Raw genomic sequence first — 15202 nt, forward strand, 5'->3', positions numbered from 1 at the left:
TGCTGAAGCTGCCTCGAGGGCTATCCAACAGCTTGCCTTCACTTGTGGGGATGCCAGCCGCACACGTAATCTTGAGACAGAGAGAGGATCTTCAACTCGATTCAACCACTTTGACAACCTGGTCTTGAACACCACCAACACCCACACAGCGGCAGCAGCACAAACACAGGTGAAATCTTAGTGCATGGCGTCAGGACATCATCACAGGGCTTTCCAGGCTACCCAGCAACAGTGAGCCCTTTCTCTCTATGGCCCTGAGCGTCTCTTGAGTGTGTGGCCCAAGGACAGCACCCGCTCACCGAGAGATGCTTGTTTTGCAGAATGCCAGCTGTGTGGCTAGAATAAGTGCAGAGGGAGGGATCGCCTCTTTTCTTATGTGTGACAAGGAGCCAGTTCCACAGAAGTGACCGATCTTCAATGTGGAAAATGGCCCCCTTTCTTATGGTTGTGCCCGTACCATACGATGGCCCTGCACTCAGTGTTGGGTTTTGACTGTTCTTTATAACCAAGTACTTGTGATAAAAGGGGATGCACATACTCCTGGGAAGCTTTTCATGGACAAGGAAAAAAGATGAGAAATAAATCAGATGACTCCAAACTCTGAACTCCAGGAGACAGGACAGGAGGACATAAAACCTGTTTTGCGACTGTGGGATCCAATCCTGAAGGAAAGCAAAAGCCAAAGTTAAAGGTCCCCAGATGTTCCTGCTTCTTACCACATTCCGTCCTCTGTGGCCTTAAAACACACAGGCTGTGTTCTCCATCCGTACACCTTGGGAGACATTAGGTTCCAGTACAGGATATTTAAGGAAAATTAAAAGCCTAATCCAAGGATGGCACTGCTTATCTGTCAACTCCTTTTCAGCCTCTCCCAATACTCTTTATAGTTTCCTTCCTCAGACAGCTCAACATCATGCCAAGAACTCGGTCGGTTTTGAAGCCACAAGGCAGCACAAAAGAAAGACCTTTCCCTTAAGGTTTTTACAGATAAACTCCGTGCACCTCTTAAACTGTGAGGGGCCTCCCCCAATCCTCAACAAACAGTAAGTATCGCTCAGGGGAAACCCCTGAACACGCAGGTCCTGCACAATGACTCAATGCCACTTCCCTATTTACCAGACCCACAAGAGCAACGCACAGTAAAGAACTGCACACTGATAAGCAGGGCGTGTCTAATGGTTCTGGCTGTTGTTCCCAGTCTCAGCCACTGAGTTCCCAGAGGAACCACGTTGAGCTCCAGAGGACAGGCCTGTACCCCGCTATTTGTTCTGAGCATCCACACGGCAGCAGTGGCCGCTGCTGGAAGTGTCTGCATCTATTGGAAGTGGTTCTCTTTCCTGAAGACTTGACCTTTTAGCAGATAGCAAAGGCTAATCACTTGGCAGAGACTAACAGCCTCACAGTCTGAGACATTGTAGAAAGAGAAAAGTCCAGAAAACATCCCTCGGCATCCATGTTGGTATTTCAGATAGGCAGGAAACAGGCTCTGCTTTCTTTCCAAAGTTGTGTGTGTTGTGCAAATGTATGCATAAGTGCAAGTACCTATCTACGTGTGCCTGTGGAAGACAGAGGTCAACATAGATGTCTTCGCCAATAGCTTTCCCCCTTAGTTTTTGAAACAGGCTCTTTTATTGAACCCATAGCTCCCCGTGTGTGTGTGTGTGTGTGTGTGTGTGTGTGTGTGTGTGTGTGTGTGTGTGTTTCCAGAGAAGCTATTTTAAACCTCTGGCTGGGAGTAGAGATTGGGAAAAGCCAAATGTAGGCAATGGGAGTTTCTAACTCTTCATCAGACACACTGGATGGTTCGTGCGACAGTGGCCAGGAAGAGAGGATGACATGCCCCTGTAACTGCAACTTCAACAAGACCATCCATGTGAACCAAATGAGGTTCAGGCAGCAGAAGAGTTACCCCCACTTTAGGGAGCGATCTCCCCCCACCCAGGGTGTCAGGGAAGAAGTGCCAAGAGAGGGCAAGGGGACTTAAGATCATGGGTGCTCTGCTGAGGAGGCAGCTCGGAACAGCACACCAGCACACGTTCCAGTCTCTGTGAATTCACCTCAGTCTGTGAAGGTGGTAACTAACCTCTTCAGTGTGCAGAAGTGAGGGTGAGGTGATATGTGCCACCCTTTGATTTCTGTAACAACTTCGGCTCACCTAAACACACCTCTTGCCGCTAACCAGAATCCTACACAGAAAGCAGATCTGTCTTCCCATCCCAGCTGGGGGATTCCTAAGGGGACTGTGCGTCCCTGTGCATCTCTTTTTATGTGCATGTTTACTGGAGAAAGAAGAAGCAGAGAGTCAGAGCAGAACTTATTTTTAAAGTGAATCTGGAAAATCCCTAAACGCACTAGAAGTTTCCAGAAGTGAAAAAAAAAAAAATCTCAAGCTGGCTAGAAAGTATCTTTTGGAATCAAAGAAGAGAAATAGTCACAAAAGCTCACCTGGAAACCACTTTCAAATGAGCTTGCTTATAGGGTAGAGCAACCGAGAAGCTAAACTTTGCAAATCAGACATATTTTGGCATTTCTTAGATAAAAGGGTTGTGGGTTAGGGACGGTTCTTGGGGTAACTGGGCCGTTCATACAGACCACCATATATTCTTATAGAAACTGGGGTAAAGTATTGAAATGTGTATTTCTGTATATGCTCCATCCATCCGTAAGTGTGCATATGTGCCAGATATTACCCCAAATACGTTTTCACCTCTTACGAGTGGTTCCAAAGTTTTCATTTGCTCTAACCTAAACTGCTGAGTCATGCTAAAGAGAAACGGAACTAAAAAGACCGCCACAAGGTTGAACACGGTAGCACACTTCTGAGACCTTGCGCAAAGGTAGACGTGGTCCGGCTACACGAGGTCCTGCCTCTAAAACTCAAAAAGAAAGCCAGAACAATTCCAATTAATTGAGATTTAAAAAATACTAGCCATTTCACAAATTACATGACTCTATTCCAGAAAACTCAGTAGAGACAATGAGAAAAATCTCATGGTCACGATTCACCTTAAATATGAAATTAGAATTAAATATAAAAATAAATATAAAATTTAAAAGAATCAATATTTTGAAATCCTGTAAGACAAAGAATTTTTGTGTCTAAGGTACGGGTAAAAATTTAAGTATTTTAAGTATACTCAAATGTACAAATGGCATATTTAAAGTATTTTTAAAGCACTTCTTTGTTCCACAGATAAGCTTTAGGACATAATTAACAATCAGATTAATATTTCCATAGTTCTTTCTTAAGAGTTTCCAAAGTACGTTATATCTATTATTACACTTTGCAAATGCAACTAAGCTAGCTTTATAAACCGAAATGGGAAAGGTGTGGAAGTGGGAAGCAAGGTGAGATATTAGTAGATGGATTTGCTCCACTCAAAACAGTTAATTCATTTATGGGAAACAAAACCAGCTTGGACTCTATACTTTGACTGTGTCTGCCTTCTTGAAGAGAAAAAGGACAGAATTCTTTTCCTGTGTCGGCAGCAGCAGCTCACAGGAATGGAAGGACAATCCCAAACGTTATTAGAAGACAGCTTATCATAAGCACAGATCGGGTTCTTCACTTTTTCATTGAGGCGGGTTCCTCTTGCTGACGGGCTCTGCACGGGTGCACTAAAGCCAGGGAGGACACTAGTGCAGGAGAAGAAGTTTAGGGCAGAAAGACTTGTTCTATCCAATTGGTCGATTTGGTACCTGGCACGGTTTCTTTGTTATGGGGCTTGAAAGCCATGAATTTATCTTTGATTGTTCCTTCCATCCTGTCACTTGCCAGGACCTACTGAGTCTTCTGTTCTCTGTCTCTCTGACTCTGTTTCTCTGACTCTGTCTCTCTGAGTCTCTCTCTCTCTGTCTGTCTCTGTTTGCCTCTCTCTCTCTCTCTCCTCTCTCTCCTCTCTCTCTCTCTCTCTCTCTCTCTCTCTCTCTCTCTCTCTCTCTCTCTCTCTCTGCCTGTCTCTCTGTTTCTAAAACCTCTCCTGCAGTCACTCACTATTCTATTACCACTAACCCCCCTCCCAATCCATCGTGGGTCTAGCCGTCCTAAAGTTCTCTCCATCTGCCTTCTGACTACCAAGCTCAGGACAAACCTTGTGAATAGCATTATAGATGTCCAACGCCCGACCTATGGTACCAGCTTTGTTTTGGCTTTGTTTTTTATATACTTTCTGATTTAATAGAACCTACCCACTCATTTGTACTGTACCTTTTCCCAAGGAACATTCTGCCCCTCCTTCCCCAGTTCCTCTCCCTAAATCTTTTACTGACTACCCTCCCCATGTGAACACTTACTGTTCTGAATCTTGTCTTTGCTCACACAATTGGGCAACTCTCTTTAGCTTATATCATAACATTCTTTCCTTTCTCCCTGAGGGCAGGCAGTGAGCCTCTTGAGGACAGAGATTATATTTTCTCATTGTTAGATCCTCTGGCAAGAACTGGATATAGCAGCTATCCATCAGTTAAGACCTGTTGAATTACAATAAATGATCTTTTATTGCTAAAAATAAACGTGAAGGCAAGAGGGAGCATTCGTGGCTTAAGTCTTCCAAAAAAGATGGAGGCTCTAGTTCACTCAAAATTCTGTTAGCCTCTTCATAAGCGATCAACAACCAGCAAGTTGCTCAGCCAGTGAATACAATTCAAAGCAATTATGTCCATGAGTCAGGAGGGCAGCTCTCTCTGGCTGCTTGGGTACAAAACACTCATCAGAGATGACTCTGGAACAGCTACAAGAATGAGCCAGTTAACCACAGTGTTAGATGTCACAGCTGGACCAACAACCCGAAGTAGGTTGCTATGGTTTGCAGGTGGCTGGCTTATGCGAGCAGCACAGGCAAGGGTACAGCTGCAGAGTGCCAGCCACACCCAGAGTCTCTGGTGGGCTCAAGAAGCACCTTTTCCATGAGGGGTGTGCACAAGGGTGGTGTGTGCAATACGCATGCTGTTAACACACCGTCAATAAACGCATAAAAGTACTAATAGGTGCACACGATCACAGGGGAAGCCAGGGCATTGATTTTTTTTATTATTATTATTATTTTACTTTAGAGAAAGCTCTTAAGATTGTTGACCTTCTGACATAAATAAGCCTACTAAATTATTTGTTACTTTACACGGAATTCTAAGTGTTCAAAGAGGAATAAAACCTATCATTTCCCCCCCCCTTCCACGTGTGTGGTGTTCTTTTGTCTGTAAACATTTGTATATGTGGAAGCAAGAAGTCTCCACTAAGTGTCTTCTCCAGTTGCTTTTCAATTGTCTGTTAAGGCAGCATCTCTCTAGCCTGGCTAACTAGCTGGCTGGCTCTGTCTCTGCCCTCTACCTGCTCAGACTCCAGGCAGGCTACCACACCTGCCCGACTATACACTGAACTCTGGTCCCTGCAGAACTATCTCCCCAGCTCTGACCTCGTTCTGCCTCTTTTTTCTTTAAATGTCCAGTCTTAAAAATGAATTGCATCCAGTTAAGATGCTTCAGATGGAAACTCTATTCGGTTTCTTAAAATAGGTTTTCAAAGAAGGGAGTATCATTAATTTTAAAAATCCGAGGAAAGGTTCAGGAGCAAACTTACGGATAGAGTGCAGTATCTTATTTGCTGGCGGATGACAAGACTTAATAGGAATGATACATGAAAAGAAACGACATCTTGTTTCTAGGTCCTGTTGCAGGTGTCCAAGAGAACAGAATACCGGGAGCAATGCCCATGGCAGGCGTGTAGTGGGGCAGGAAGGGACACTGCAGAGAGAGGGAAGATGGGTAGATCAGGAAGTAGTGACACTAATGTCTCTCAGAGAGTGATGGAGAATATGGAGGATAAACAGTAACTGAGCACATTTGAAGGTGAGGATGAGGTACGGGCAAAGCTGCCCAGCAGTCAAATGAGCCAATAGTACCCAAGGTTTTAACCAACAGGATTGTAGGAAAAGACCTTCGGTTTACTATGCTATTCAATTCCAATGCTTCTGACAGACCAATACTGTGAAACCTACTGTTAAAGTATAAAGTAAGAGATGGTAAAAGGCAGATCAAAGATCTCATGTCTGATAATAAAGCCAGGGACAGAACGCTGGCAGATTCCATCCATCCATCCATCCATCCATCCATCCATCCATCCATCTATCTGTTCTCTCAAGAGGTAGTCACCAGCTTGGTACTGTTGACCTAGAAGCACCTAGTGAGTAAAACAGACAGTTCGCAACCTCAGTTTATCATCTGATGAGAAAGAGAGCTAATGATCTAAATCAGCCAGCATCTAACATTTGATGAGTCCTATAAGCAAGGCAGTCTCAGAGAATGAACAGACTAGAACTTAGCATTACCATCTTGACGCCGAGGGGTGAGAGGGCCAACGGAGTGCATGTAAAAGGTGGGAAGGATCCAGCCATCACCGAAAGGGAGGAGGCTAGTGGAAGGAAAGCGTGTTACCAGCTTGAGAGGGGCCAGCCAACACAGCTAGGCTCTGTGGGTGAGGAACATGGAGCAGGAGGAAGGCTTCGGGGCAGGCTTGCAGAGCAAGGGCCACTGCCTGTTAGAAGCTTGAGCTTATTTCAAGTACAATGGGAAGGCAAAGACGAACCTCATTTGGATTTCTAAAGTCACTCTGTGAGTAAAAGGCAGTAACAGAAATAGAGCAGTTAGGAAGCGTTTGCAGGATTTCAGGAGAGACAAGGTTGATGGGCAGAGATGGTGGCAGTGGCGACATAAAAAATATTTCAGAGACTGACTAGATTTGTCTTTGGTGGTGAGAACCAAAGGCTTTCTTCTATGAACTGTGTCTGACATGATTTCCATACCAGACTTTTATATTAGAAATTAACCATATCTGCACTGTAAACAATATATTTTAAAAATTCACTGTTCATACTTTCACATAGAGATGCCTTCTGGTGGATCTTACCTTTGCCACTTTGTTGGGTTTATACAAGGAAGCCATGAATGATTCTGAGCCTGGGGCTTTGTGTACACAGAACCCTCTCACGGGTCTGTTGGGAGAATTATACAGCAATTCCAGAATACTAGGAGGTCTTGGCACGCAGGACAAAGTCAACAAGTGATAGGCAGCCCCTACCTCCACCCCGAACCCTTCCTCCTCCACTGAGGCATAAGAACACACGGAACGCTGTATGCTGTACAGGAGTCCACAGAGAAGTGCTTGTTGACATGACAGGTCCAACCTGGCCATCTTTATACCTGACTGGGAGGGAGCACTGCCAGACAGCAGATGGGAGCACTGCCAGACCACAGGTGGGATGCTCAACTGAATTTGGATTTCAAATAAGCACACACATAAACACACAAATCCTACAATATGTCCATGGGCGTTTGACAACCATTTATCTCAAAGTTCTTAATTATTTATCTGAAATTAAAACTTAAATGGCGTATATTATATTTTGGGTTGTTAAATCTGGCAATCTTATGACTAAGTCTCCAGTAGGAACAAACTGTTTAAAGATTTTTTTCCTTCATAGCCCCATGAGATGCTAACCCTTCTCTGTATAAAATGGCTGTCTCTCACCATTGTGGTGCTAGTTCCCGATATCCACATCTTTTTCATATTTCATTCATCACTGCTCAGTCTAAACAGCAAGTGTATGAATGTCAAACTCTAAGGAATGCACCGTGTTGGGAATCTTACCACACAGTCATAAAGAATGCTGGTCTGGATGTGTGTGTTTGTGGGCGGATATGGTGGTATGTGCACCTGCTGTGTTAACCTTTTAAAATAAAGATTACAGTAACAGCACATCAGGAATGCCTTTTAAGAGTTTGCTAGACAAGGCAAGGCCTGGGCCAAGTAGTGGGAGTGGGTGGGTAGGGGAACAGAGGNAAAAAAAAAAAAAAAGAGTTTGCTAGACATCGTCAATTCAATCTGTATTCACATGCATGAAAGCTACTTAGATCCCACAGTAGTGGAGCCAATTATTGAATAAGCTGGAAGAGAAAGCATTGAAGTCACTCGATAATCACTGTCTATCAAAAGCTAAGAGCTGAAAATCCGTCACTTAAAAATCATAACACGGGAAAAGAATTTAAAAGTCTAAGCCACAGTTTTCTGAGTACCCCTTTTGCATATACTCAACTGTTTCGATTTCTGTTTCCAATTGGAGGGGAGAAGTCACAGGAAACATAAATCTAGTTAAGGACCTGAGATGTCCTTAGCAGCATCAGGATCTGCTACTGTGCCACCAGATGAGGAGATTTCTTGTTCCAGAATGAAAACACACAGTAAGGAAGCTCTGCTAGCAAATGCCTGCCAGTCGATACACAAATTATTTAGTGGTGTAGTTCATTTTCATTCTGGTGCTAGCTCAGTCACGTACTGTGGACTGGAAACAGTCCTCATAGACTGGTGCTAGTCTGGGGACCGCATTCTTTCTAGCATTGATATATCAGACCCCAGGAATTAATAGCACCATATCTTCAATATGATGACAAAATAGAGACCTCTTCCTTCTGACCATATTGCTGAACCAAGGTCCTATTATTTCACTGAAACAAAGGCACAGCTATTTCCTCCATTCCTAACCACCTCCCTCAATGGACAGATCTATAAAAACAGCAGCTCCCCGAGTTTAGAAAGAAGAGGGTTGCGCTTACTCTTCTTGGCGTAAGTCATTGACGCTGCGGTCCAGTGAGATCATGTCACTTGCCACCATGTTAAATCCAAACTCCTTAATGCTGGCTTGAACTGCTTGTTTGTATTCTGGTCCCAGAACCAATGGCTTGGCTTTCTCTCCAGGGCCACCAACCACTCCGTGAGGCTCGGGTTCTTTGGGTTCAAAGTTCCCGAGCACCCCTGGGCGTAGCACAGGATCCCGGTAGGTGAATGTCTGAGGCTTAAAGGTAAGGTACTGCCTCTGCATTACGTCTCTTTGGGAATCTCCTCCAGCATGGCGCTCCTGTTCATTTTTGGCCTTGTTTTTTCTTCTAATAGACTCTAAGTCCACTTCTACTCCTTCAACATGAGGCCATGGTACCACAGGTTTGAATCTGTCATCCCCAGGAGCTAGTCCATTGCCTCCTCGGTTAGGCAAGGGGTTATTGACATCTCTGTCTTCCTATATAAAAGGGAGGGGATATACAATGAGTACATGAAGGCACAGCAACCACAGCAGAGTTCACCATACAAATTTTCACGTTCAAGAATAAAACATTCTAAACTGGGAACCACAAGCGGGACGCTACTAATCACCGTGCTGCACGGGAAGACATCTTTCACACTGGAAACAAAGCATGACCCAACAAGCTATTCGGATGCACACATTTTTACTTGTCTCTTTATAAACATAACTCTCTCTAAAAGACTTCTCAGTGATTGAGACACACACTTAATTGGGCTTAGGCTACCGCCGTGTTTTTCAGCGAGCTGGTATATGACAAATTGAACCTTTTGTTAGCAATTCAGCCATATGGTAGCAGTGATATCAGATGGATGTCACCCATCAGCCAGCTGGCTCTGTGCCCCAAATGACAGAGCAACAAGGTAGAGTTATGCAGTTGGTCCCAATTCAGGGTTTTCTACTCAGTGAGAGTTTGGCTGAGTAACTACAAAAACAAACAAAACTCAGATAACTGTAACCAAGCCAGCATGGCCTTTTAAACTATTCTCTGTGCTTGATTTTGCCACATTCGTGGTAATACAGTGAAGACCCTGCTTGTAAGAATATCTGGTAAGGGTTGCTCTCTCTTCAGCTTGGACCCGTCCACCTAACAGATCGATCTTTCCATCAGAAACCATCAGTGCCTTTGCTTCTGAAGTACAGTATGTTAACCTTTTAATAAGCTACTGCCATTCTTTCTCACAAAGCGGTGTTTCTCAATGTAAGCCCCATCTCGGGGGACCTTGAAGAATACTAAAGTGCCCTGCTCTCAGGTTCTGGGATTTAATTGGTCTGGGCATGTGGAGTTTGCAAAGCACCCCAGGTTGTAATATGCACCTAAGCCTGAGAACTATTAGCTTAAAGGGAGCGAGTAAGCTGGTAATTGGGCACGGGAGGTACAGAGCCAGCCCAGCTGAGCAGAACACAAGGCTCCCTGCAAACTGCAAAGTAGGCCAACTCATATGCCAGGTCACCCCACGCTTCAGTGACACCGTCCCCTAACAGGTCAACAGAACTACACCATCCTAGGAAAAAATTTAAATTGAATGACCTTGAGAATTAAAGTTCGAAACTTCATTTTAAGGATTACATGAGAGCTCTAGGTATAACACTGATGTCTAGGCTGCTTAATTATTTACAATTCATTAGAGATAGACATTTTTGTAGTAAGTTATTTCAGGTGGCAATCAGATGGCTCAGGATTAACTTTAGAGAATTCAAAGCCATTTTTTTTTTTAAAAACAAATGATCAGTTTATTTCAGTAATATTACAGTATCTAATAAGCTACAGATCTGGGCTGGAGAGATGGCTCAGTGGTTAAGAGCACCAACTGCTCTTCTGAAGGTCCTGAGTTCAAATCCCAGCAACCACATGGTGGCTCACAACCATCTGTAATGAGATCTGATGCCCTCTTCTGGTGCATCTGAAGACAGCTACAGTGTACTTAGATATAATAATAAATAAATCTTTTTTTTAAAAATAAGCTACAGATCCAATAGACACACAATGAAAATTACCATTTCCTGCTTTTCCTTCTGTCAAGGCAATCATAGCTACCAACTGATTCTGAATTTCTCCTGAGACATATACAAACAAATGAAAATAAAATAAAATTTCTCTTATACTAGCATACAGATACACAAATTTGCCACAGTGAAACCCATTCCCTTTGTATATGAACTTAACATGAGAAGTAAATAACTTGTCATCATACCAAAAAAGGTTCACAAAAGGAGAATCCCTTGGGATTAACTGATCCTAAGAAAAGTGAACCCTAAATATAACTAACTCTGCAACAGAGAGGCAAGCACTGAAGCCGAGGTGTGGCTTGTTACATATTACATATTATTAGACATTACAACCTGGGGTGCTTTGCAAACTCCACATGCCCAGACCAATTAAATCCCAGAACCTGAGAGCAGGGCACTTTAGTATTCTTCAAGGTCCCCCGAGATGGGGCTCACGTTGAGAAACACCGCTTTGTGAGAAAGAATGGCAGTAGCTTAGCAAAAGGTTAACATACTGTGCCTCAGAAGCAAAGGCACTGATGGTTTCTGACGGAAAGATCTGTGTAGGTGGACGGGTCCAAGCTGAAGAGAGAGCAGCCCTTACCAGATATTCTTACAAGCAGGGTCTTCACTACAGATATTAACAAGAGATTTTTAACTTGGAATGTAGATGTTAGTAACACAGTTAATGAGAACACATAACGAGTTACAATGGATTCAAGGATAATCCCAAAGAACAAATGACTGCACAAATAGCAAGAATATTAGCTTATAGGGCAGCAAACAATTATATTCTATTATACCTAGTTTTCATTTCAGCAGGCAAGAATCCCTTGTATAGCTTTCAAAATGCCCCAAAGATAACAAAAGTGTAAAAAAAAAAAAAAATCAGAGAATTGGGTGAAATACACTAGCTGTCAGGGTTAATTTAAAGTTTCACACAACTGTCCTTAAAACATGAACTATCAGACGCAATACAGCTTGATCATATCAACGTGACGCCTTTCTTTCCGAAGATAAGGCTTTTGGATCAGGCCTCTGACTGGCCACAGCTGTGTTAAGGGCTTGAGTCTAACTTTTGAGCCAGAGTAAGGCCAGAGGCAAATAATTACAAATAGAGAAGGCAGTGCAAAAAGAAGGCAGAAGAGAGGAACGTGGGGGTGGGGAGAGACCAGGCAGAGTATAGCAAGGACACAGGAGAGAGTTGTGGGGGAGGGGAACAAATCAAAACAACATATAATCTCTCTCTTACTCGCACATACATGCCACAGTGAAACCCATCACGTGTGTGTGTGTGTGTGTGTGTGTGTGTGTGTGTGTGTGTGTGACAGGGTTTCTCTGTGCAACAGAGCCCCTGGCTGGCCTAAACTCACAGAGATCCGCCCACCCTGGCTTTGCCTCCTCCAGAGTGTGTGTGTGTGTGTGTGGGGGGGGGGGGGGGTGGATCAAGGGCGTGCCCTAGCACGCCCATCGTGGAATCCATTACTTTTGTATACTAATTTAAACAACAAAAGTAAATAGCTAGAAGGTCATCATGCCAAAAAAGGTTCAAGACGGCCTGAAGAGTCCCTCTGGATTAACGGACCATACAGAAAGTGCATGCTAAGTAGGACTAATTCTGCAACCGAGGGGCAAGCATTGGAGGCCAAGGTGTGGTTCTGATGATGGGAGGGGTCTGCTTCTTGGCCCATTCAAACGTGTACAGTGCTGTAAGCAAATCACAACAGAAAGCATTAATTAGCAAACCCTACCGGGTATGAGGCTGACATTACTGACACTGAGTCAAATTGAACATAAAAAGGACAACTTTTTTTTTTTTTTTTTAATGTCAAATTTTCACATCATGGATGTGAGAACAGGTTAAAGCTGGGGAAAGAACCCGTCAGTGAATATGGAGGAACGGTCTGTACAGCCACACCGTACCCTAAATTAACAATTAACAATTAACTACTGTCTGTCTCATAGGAGGAAGCAATAGAGGAAGAGTGTGGACGAAATAACAGCCCAGGAAATGAAGCTCCGGGAGTCATGGGATATCTGTCCTATGCTAACACACAAAATGCAAATTCCAGCTGGAGTCGGGGGAGTGTTGCTCAACTTCCCATGTCACCGAGGAAGGTCTGAGACAAGATTCAAACCTCACGTGCATCTTCCATTAAAAGCTGTTTGGATCTTGTCTCTCACCTAATGGTTCTTGGTCCAACTTTAAGCTGCTAGTGTCTTTCAGGGTTCTAGAAGAAGGCTGTTCTGGCTTCATCCCAAGTTGCCCCTCTTTCTCCCAAGTCAGCAACCAGTTTTACACCAACGTTTCCCTAGGCCACACCACACTTGCAGTTTCCAGATCATGTACACCAAGGTTTCCTGGACCTTTCCACCCGTCTCCATTATCTCTATTTAACACGCCCCAACAGAACCTGCTGCTTGCCTCACCCAACAGTCTCATCAACCGTCTTCCCTACCTCAAACCCTGGGTCACCCACCGTCTCTTCGGCCAATGAAGTCCCAAGCCACATTTCATGTCAACTTCTTGTTCTGTTTTTATCTGCACTACTGACATTCCATCCCTCATGATTTCCGGTTAGTTCTGTCCCGTTTTCCCCCCCCCACCCCCCCCAGCTCTTGAGTTTGACTGCTTCCATTATCCCCACTGTGCTTTCTTCATGTTGGCCAGTCACCTTTAGGAAAGGTTGTTCTGATAGTAGTACTAGTGATTCGTGTAGATACGGTGCTTCACATGCTTCCCGTACACCAGCCAGGGTAACCTCACGAGTGAGGTATGACCACTGGCACCCAGAAAGACCTGACCAAATGATCTGAGATCAGAGTCAGTACTGACTGGCTGAAGATTCTCTGCTCGCTTCCCTTCTTCCACATGCACCGTCTCTCCTCATCATCTTTCCTTCACAACACTCAGAAGGACTTTCTTCTAATCAAATATGAGGATATTAACTTCAGTTGCTTATGTTTCACCTATCTGGCCACGATTCTCAGTAAATTCTCTAACAGTACTGACAAGTGTTTGCTACCCTCTGGGCTGTATTCATGCAGTGCCTCTATGGTTATCTAAGAGGCAGGGGCTAGGCACGTTTTTTTTTTTCTAAGACTCAAACAGACCCTTCCTGGTAATATCTTATGAATTCTGCAGGGTCATGACTATCCTCTCTGCATGATACTTTGCAAACCACAAGGTCTCTTATACAGTTATTAAAGTCAGTTATTGTATAAAAGAGGTCACAGATACTATGTAAACAGATGGGAACAATTATGTTCAATAAAACTTTATATGCAAAGACAGGTGGAAGGTTGGATTGGGTCCCTCAACCCCTGTACCCCACTGGCAGTCTGGTGAAGAAACAAAGGCTATGTTTCTTGTGTCCTCAGCATCTGTCTTTGTATTGAGGATATCCTCAATAAATATTTTCTGGATAAATGAATCCTACAGTTTGTGCTTTTGTAGTAAGAGAGACAGAAGAAAAGGCAAAGATGCAAAATGGAGAATATGGAATTGGACCAACAGGCTTGGGTCAGCAGGCAGACCCTTCCTGACAGTATCATGAATTCACCAGGGTCATAACTATCCTCTCTGCATGATAGGGCGTTCTGATGATACATACCCATGCCAGAAAAATAGACTCTATTGGCTTCTCAAAGCCTGTACGACAGTAACTGTGAAGGTAGAACCAGATACTAGAACTGTCTGTCAGACTCCACATCCATTAAGAATAATCGGTGTCAGCTCTGAATGTCAAGTGATTCAGAGAGCAGCTCACCAACAGTGTCACTCTTAACTCCCAGGAGAAGCAAAGCAAAGCTGTGACTGCCTTCTTCCAGGGAGTAGATGAGAATCAGAAGCCCCTGTGACTCATGGTGCTATCCTAGCGACTGACTTACTCTACAGCCAAAGCCAATGAATCACCGCTGACGAGGAAGGCAGAGAGAACCGAAGGGTACGGCTACACGATAGTTATAGTCAAAGGTGGAAACGCCTGGAAAAATACAACCACTGCTCACCAGATGGTAATGTGAAACAGAAGTACGGTCAGACATTCACTCTCTCCTTACAACTTCCCCAAATCATTTTATGGGTGGCGTTTTCTGCAGGATGATCATGCTTTGGTAGAGATGACACTAATCTAAAAGGACTATTAAAAAAATGGTCTCTCAAGCAAATGACAGTATTCTAGAGTAGGTGTGAAATCTCAGGTCCTAAGGCCGAGCTTATGTACTTACATGGTCCCTGGATAAACAATGGCTTAGAGAAAATGACCACTGCTAACAGCGTCTTCATTCACGGGCCACAGATTTTAAAAGTAGCACACAATATGCTTTAGTTAACGATTAAAAATACTCCTAAACAAAATAAACAAGCACACCAAAGAAATTAAACAAAACGACCCTTTTAATTGGAAAATCCACACAATGCCTTGGGCTGCAGTCACTCACCCTCAAGAGAAGAAACCAACAAAGAACTGGAAGGGAGGGTGTCAAAATCAGCTAGACTCCACCAGTGTAAAGGAAACAGTATGCCTGCAAGGAAGGGCCCCTCGGCCTCTAATGCACATGTGGCAGGATGTCGGGGGGTGGGG

General features: G+C 43.9%; 1 protein-coding gene across 2 annotated transcripts in view; it reads right to left on the reverse strand.

Moving 5' to 3' along the window:
- The window catches only part of Galnt7 (polypeptide N-acetylgalactosaminyltransferase 7), a 131328-nt gene that overhangs the window by 52979 nt on the left and 63147 nt on the right, over positions 1-15202 (reverse strand). For both annotated transcript variants that reach the window (XM_021218753.1, XM_021218755.1), the window contains exon 2: positions 8605-9065. In XM_021218753.1, coding sequence (XP_021074412.1) covers positions 8605-9065 — 461 coding nt within the window. The remainder of the gene's footprint in view (positions 1-8604; positions 9066-15202) is intronic.

The sequence above is a fragment of the Mus pahari genome, chromosome 19, assembly GCF_900095145.1.
Source record: "Mus pahari chromosome 19, PAHARI_EIJ_v1.1, whole genome shotgun sequence".
NCBI classification, from domain to species: domain Eukaryota; kingdom Metazoa; phylum Chordata; class Mammalia; order Rodentia; family Muridae; genus Mus; species Mus pahari.